General features: G+C 43.2%; 1 protein-coding gene across 1 annotated transcript in view; it reads right to left on the bottom strand.

Annotated features, from left to right (window-relative positions):
* The window catches only part of LOC115809563 (signal-induced proliferation-associated 1-like protein 2), a 60,805-nt gene extending 54,098 nt beyond the window's left edge, over positions 1 to 6,707 (bottom strand). Inside the window, exons 1-3 of the mRNA XM_030771273.1 lie at positions 5,306 to 6,707; positions 1,291 to 1,424; positions 185 to 373 (exon numbers count right to left, since the gene is read on the bottom strand). Of these exons, the coding sequence (XP_030627133.1) occupies positions 185 to 373; positions 1,291 to 1,424; positions 5,306 to 6,695 (1,713 nt within the window). The 5' untranslated portion in view covers positions 6,696 to 6,707. The remainder of the gene's footprint in view (positions 1 to 184; positions 374 to 1,290; positions 1,425 to 5,305) is intronic.
* Positions 6,708 to 7,325: the final 618 nt, after the last annotated feature.

The raw sequence follows: 7,325 nt of genomic DNA on the forward strand, positions 1-7,325 counted from the left end.
ACTCTTACAGGTACAGGTGCTATGCATCATGACACATCAGCAAACTGATGACCAGTCACACACACCATCTGCTTCTCCTGCCTGATCATTTCGCTCCAAATGTAGAAAAGAGGGAAGTAGACAAATGACTCTGTAATAAACGACGGAGTACGAAAACAGAAGGGAGGAGACAAATCACACTCACCCCCTGCTCATCGAGCTTGAGGAGCTGCTCTGGGACTTTGGGGGAGTTGATGGCCAGACGCAGGCATTGGATGTTTAGTTCAGGCACCACATATTCCAGCACCTCCTTCAGAGGGAGACCCCGAGTGGTGCCATGCCTCGCTGTGGAGGGTACGGCATCCTCCAGAATCGCTCCACGAAGGGTGGTCAGCTGTACAGAAAAAGAAGAAAGATAGAGGGAGAGACAGAATGAAAGAGAAAGAATGAAAGAAAGAGAGAGAAAAAGAAAGGAAAAGAGAGAGAGAGAAAGAAAGCGAGAGGGGGATCAAGAGAGAGAGAGAAATTCATTTGGAATCATAAAATAAAATATAACCTCATCTCTCAAATGTGTCAAAACTTCACTTCTAGCAAATCTCCATTATCAGTTGGCCTTAACAAGCTCACACATCAGCCAGCAAACACGTAATGCTCTCTTCAAATCTCTTCAAATGAGTAACAAATGCTTGTTAAGTAAATAATTGAAAGCGACTGGCTGTTTTCCACCTCATCAACATGCCACTGAAAAGGCCAATCAGCCTGAACTATTTGCCTGTTAGAGCCTTAGTCTGAGCTGGCACAACGTTGGCATCAGGATCCATCTCCCTTTAGCACTACTGGCATGACCACTGGAGGCAAATAACAGATTGAAAGGGAGTCAATCTGGAAATTATCCAGAATTATTCTAATTGACATTTTTCCCATTGACTCTCAAATTGAAGTGGGAGGAATGCAGGAGGTGTTTAGGGCTTACTGTTTCGGTGTGAACTTTGTTGAATGCAAATGCCTTAATGCAGTGCCAGTCAGATAATTAAGCTTTCGAGCCTGGCCTGCATGACCCATGTTGCCTCTGAGAAGCAGATACAATGTGATTTCCCGTTGATATTTTGTAGAGAGTTATTCAAACCAAGACTGGCATTTACAATCAATGACATTTCCCTGCCTTATCTGTCTGTCTCAACTGAATTATTCAACAAGGTGAGTCTCACATAAAGCCAAATTTAAAGGACTTTCCCTCTTGCTGTGTGTGTGTGTGTGTGTGGGCGTGCGTGTGTGTGTGTGGGCGTGCGTGTGTGTGCATGTGTCTTTTACCTGGCTTGTTCGAAATGTGATGCGATAGTTATACTGTGTGCCATCTTTCTCTTTTCCATCGTCCGTTTTTTCTCTTCTCACACTGACTGCCACTGGCCCAAGGTTCTCATCCACCCCAAAGTAGTTCTGGTGTTCTGTATGTTAAAAACACAGAAAAATATCATTATTAATAATTTAATCAGTTTTCTTAATTATGGGTGTTATCATATGACACAGTCTCTAACAATGACGCTCTGCCAGAAATGAAGTCACTGTAAAATGATTTTTGATTAGAGAAGCCAGTTAAGCACAAAGGTATAGTAACACATGATAACACTCAGGCTAGAAATAGCAGGGCAAACTGTAAAATAATATGATTCAAAGAATCAGCTAAGCACAAAAGAGAAATAAGCAGAGGCTGACACCATAAAAAAACAAACAAAAAAACCCCAAAAAACCAGATAATAGAAAGCACTGCATGCTGGGACGTGACTAAGAGACCATAGCAGCACAGGAAGTAGGGAAATGCTTTAGTCTCTGGCAGGAAGAGGGCTATCAAAGCTCCACAGCAGGGACTGTTCACTGAAACTCTTTTGCTGGGACCAAAAGATTAGAAAACAAACTAATCCAGGCAAACAAGCATCAATAAATATAACCCCTTAGACAGGTGGAAACATTAAAAAAAAAAAAAAACTCTGGCTGACATGGGCAAGAAAATCTAATTTGACAAATCATCACAGTATAAACAAACAATATAACATATGCAAATTAGCCTGTAAAATAAAATGTATGCGACTTGTAGAATTCATTTGAATTCACATTTTTATTTAATAAGTATCGATGAGAACATTCTTGCTGTCAAAACTGAGGATTGCAAATAGCGACATTTTCATTATAATGGCATTTATAAAGCAGTGAAAGTTAAAGTTGTTGCTTCTGCCACCGTATTTAAGGTCCTCGAACAGCACGTCCAGTGTTTTCCACACCACCGTAACAATAAGCTCATGTTGTATCATCAAGCTCTGTTCACAACACTGCATTTAAGAGTTTCTTTTGACGTTGCTTTATTCTAATACTGATACTTAATGAGTTTACTGGTACTGCCATTTATCTTGTCTTGCTTAGACACAATCAATAAATGAGCGATATCTTAAAAGCAATTGTCAAACATCATATTAATCACTATTCCCTACTCCCATTTGTTCCCTACTCGAGCAAAATGGTCACCATTCTAATGAGTAAATACAAGGGCTGATATTAATCTGCTAACAACCAAAGTAGGTATGAATTGAAGCTGAACTAAGGCACCAAAGCTCAACAGCAGCAATGATTACTGAATATATTTAAATATCAATAAATGTCTTGAAAAGGAAAAGACTTGAGAAATAAGACCTGAAGTAAAGCATGCATAATCTGCTACGGCATTTTTTTTCCTTCGTGTTTTTATACATCATTTTTTAACTTTGAACTTGGTCGGATTTCGGGGGATGAAAAAAAACCTGAAGTCTAGTGACTTCTTCATTGTCTCATTGAAACAGTCCCTCCAATATATGACCCATAATCTCTGATTACACAACACAGCAGGGGTCTGGCAGATTAAAAACCTGCTTTGGAGAGACAGCTTAACCTCCTTTCATTAACATAGTTTTCGAATGTCTTTGTTGTGTTTTAACATGTGAGCTTTGCTACAATGTTAATACAAAACCATTCCAGGAAAATGACTTTGGGATGATCTTACCAAAGGAAATATAGTAAATACTGAGCACAAGACGTAAAAATATGGTTGATAGTTACATTATTAGATAAAATTTAAAAAATAAGAATACTAATAATAGTTCACTGTCAATCCAGAGACAAGGTTTAGATAGTTGAACATTGTTTAATGTAGAACACCTATAGGCAGAGACAAAAAATAATTACCACAGGGTTAAAAAAAAAACAAAAAGAAGGAGCACACTGATTGTGTGTCTGTCCCATCAGTGTCACAGTGAGTAGAGAACTTGCAATGCTATGAATACACAGACAGGCTTGGAAACATTGCCAGGGATCATAAGGAAAATGCCTTTCACAAACACTTCTTAATCCCACTCAATGCCATGACCAAAGATGGGGATTCAAGAAATAAGAGGAAAACCTCCCTGGGGATCCACTTAATCCTGCCTACTCTTAAGTACCTGGGAGATTGACAAAGGTTAAAGACGATATGCAATGCCACACAGAACTCCCACATCAAAGCTGTCAAACCGAAACAAGCTTTTCATGTTGTTTATGGGGTACGTGTTGATGGTATTTTATAGATTATGTCACAATTATCATAACACAGCAATGGGTGTGTCATGGTAATGTAACAACAGGTTAACTAGCGAGGCTGGTTGCTAGGTGACAGAAGGAGGTAACCAAAGAACCATAGTAAAGCCCTGTGTTCTGGTTCAGCATTGAGCTGTGTGCATGCGTGCGTGTTTGAGAGAGAGACCTTGTACACCTCTGAAAATGTGGACATGTCCAAACCTGAACGGCTTGTATGAGGTGATACACATTGACAAAAAGGCGAAAGCACTCGATTGAATCATTGCTTGTCTCTGGTTGATAAAAGCATCATGCTGTAAAGGGACATTGGGGTGATGGGGAGTGGGTGGGGTGGAAAGAGGCACTAAAGTGATGACAGTTCTGTCCTTTCAGCGTGTCTGTTTGAGCTGCTGATGACTTGATGATAGCACACTAAGTCCACAGAAGTAATGAGTTAGTTACTGCAGTATCAGGTGACTAGGATCCCATTCACATGCACCTAATGGTTTAACAGACCCAGCTTGTGGAAATATTGTTTCATAATAGTATGCTTTTAACAAATGCCCATATAGGGATGAAGACTGGATTTATGCATGCGTTGTTTATGTTGCATTGCATTGGGTCATTGACTCAATTCTCTATGTTTTTCTTTCCCTGCCAAATCAGTCCATCAGTCTATGGGTCTATTATGCAATTGTCTACCTGACGAACCTCACAATAAAGCCTATATTTAGATCCTGATGAGCAGCTGTCTGAACTCAATAATGTTTAAACAATCTGTGGCAATAATATGTAAATGTAAAGGAAAACAAAGCACAAGAATTGCATTGCTATTTCCATCCAGAGAGGAAATTGTTTTCTTCTGCCACATGAAGAGGTAGTTGGCCGATATTTTACAGGAGATGATAATCCGTTTCCCAATAGAATACGCTCACTAACATGATTTATCGTCATCTGAGGCAGAGCTGTAATTGGCTCATTCTCCATGGCTGGAGACATTTCTAGCCTGCAGAAATGTCCAAAAGGCACAGTTGTGGCTTTCATCCACACGTAGAAGCCCATTATTTAGAGCACTGTGAGTTGTAAAAAGACACAAGAATCTCTACCCTGTAAGAGGTGTAGCAGCTGCTTTCAGAGCTTAAGAATGGGTAACATAATACGCTGAGAGACAGATACGCTCAGTCATTCACAGGCACACACTGCAGTACTGGGTGGAATAAAGTTTGTGGGGATGGGGAGTCTGGAATTTCCATACCCAGACATATAGAGGTGTTTTAATGAAGAGTATTGGGAATGCTCTGCAGGAGAGGCCTCTAACACCCACTCACCACCCTCCTGCTCCCTATCCTCCCCATCACTATTCCTCAGAGGGTAACAGCTGCATCGCACCCTTAGCCTCACCTCCTGTCTCTCACATGACAAATCACAGTGCTCAGACAGGAGGGAAATATCACACTTAGTCCTTCTCACACACAACTCGACCATTCCTCCTCTCAGGAAGTGTAACAAACACCCCATAGCCTGAACAATCCTACCATTGTTCGAACTCTTATCCACTAACAGTCTTTACACTCCTTACCACACACTCAAAGATATCTAACTCTCCTAATTTGGAAAGCAAAACTCCTTGTGAACACTCCCGTACCCTGTGGTGTTATCAAGATGTTGCACTGATTGTCTTTGCTAAAAAATTTAAACAGCAACACTCATTTACAACTGTTTGTGACTATAACATGCCAACAGGGCTTACCTTTCCCGTAGAAATATTTGTGGTAGTAGTATGCTCCCAAGTCGATGTGCTCGATGATGTAGCGTTTGACCTTTTCACGGTGGATCGGCTGGTTTTCTCGTGGTACCTCCAGCACAGACACTCCAGCATTGGTGCAGTGGGAGCTTAGCGAGGACTCAAAGGAGCAGTTTTCTCCTCCACCAGTGTAGTTGGCGCTGTTGGCTCTTGAGAGAGAGATCCTTCTTTCACCCTCACCCCCGATCTCATTTCGGAAATGTGGGCAACTCAGCACTAAGCTATTGCTCTTCCCATCCCCCTCATCAGCATCCAGGTTCTCTTTGGGGTTCAAGTCCTCACGGCTACCCATTGGAGATTCAAATACAGGCCCTGTTCCACTGGAATTCCCAACACCCCCTGCTCCACCCCCTGGGACTTGATACTGCGAGGCAGCAGAGGCCCCTGTCGTAGTGTTCTTCCTTTGGCCAAGGTTGGCTCGATTGGCCACAGCTTCACTTATGTTAAAAAGCACGCTCTGAACATCATAGTGGGCAAAGCACTTCTGGAAGCTGAGCGGCCGACGGTCGTCCTGCTCCGTGGAGAGCCGAAGACCGTCATGCTCGCTCTTAATGGTCCTCAGCTTCCGGAAGAGCGATGTCTCAGATGAGTCTGACTTGAGTCGGCGCATGAAGGATTTCTCCCTCTCGCGGCTGTACAGGAGGGAACTGTCTACATAGTCGTACCCTGAGATACGGACAATCTCACCACGGGCAATCTGAGCTGCTGTTTGTAAACTAGGAGAGAGATTGGTGTCGTAGCGTAGAAGCTCCGGAAAACCTACTGGAGCTGCGCTGCGGTGGTCCAAGGTGTCTACCCGGTAACCCCTAAGCATTGTGAAGAACCCATCTCCACCAAGGCCCTGCCGGTCAATAGAGGAAGTGCTGCCATACTCCCGGTGCAGTGAAGCACCTGTGTTGGGATTGACAGCATTCTGGTCCACTATATCCTCTGCGTCAATGTCACTGATGGTAACGTCGCTGTTGCTGCGCTGTCTGATGGGATGAAGACCTTTCAAAGGAGAGTGACTCAAAAGGTCGCTAAGTGAGTATTTTGTCTCAGCATACTCTGGATCCAAGGGTGCCTCCCGAGTCTCAATGATGTCCATACTTTGGTCTGGTTGCCCATTCTGAAAAGCCATTATAACACTTTCATAGTTTGGTGCTCCACGACCCTCCCAACCATCCTTTTTAGGGGGCCACTCTGACACTCTGGCTCTCACTCCCATCTTGGGCATAGCTGGCGTCCCATTGGTTTTGCTACCTGCCTCAGGCTTCCCTTGTGTACTAGTGGCTGGAGGTCCCATGCTTCCATTCAAGGCTTTCAATTTCCTGCTAAATAACTCCTCAGACTGCATGACTTTAGAGGAGTCCTGGGGCCCTGCAGCTACAGCAGACGGCAGAATCGTCTGTTCTATCCCAGGACTCAAGCTCATATCCTGCTTGCAGGTGCCTGAGAAAGCAAAAACTCCAGGCCCCTCTCAGTTACATTGTCATAGCTCACTCATCTATGTCTAGGGCGTGAGGAAGGGTGGGTTTCTTAACAAGTTTTAGAGATATGGTATAAGGAGTTACCCTGCATGAAGGGTCAACCTTCAATACAAGTCCATAATTCACACGAAATGGTCTGCTTGATGACAGACAGACAGCATTTGGGTGTCAAGGACGCCGGCTGTCGTTTGAGGACTGGTCAGGCAGAGCAGGGGCAGTTCTCCTTTCACAGGACACAGCTAATTCAGGACGACAGCTGGAGGAGCGGGATCTGTGGGAGGAAAGGAGAAGAAAAAAAAGAGACAAAAAAATTTTGAGATATCACGCAGAGAGGGAAAACTGATACTATTATATTCTGGATCTTGGGAGAACCGTAAGGTTCTTTTCCCAAATTCCTCATATGACCTATGAACACGTCACGAATGTGAGAGGAGCAATACAGTGTGTACTGCAGAGCTGGTCTGATGACTAGCAACCATGTCTTCTCACAAAGAGAT

The sequence above is a fragment of the Chanos chanos genome, chromosome 4, assembly GCF_902362185.1.
Source record: "Chanos chanos chromosome 4, fChaCha1.1, whole genome shotgun sequence".
Lineage (NCBI taxonomy): Eukaryota > Metazoa > Chordata > Actinopteri > Gonorynchiformes > Chanidae > Chanos > Chanos chanos.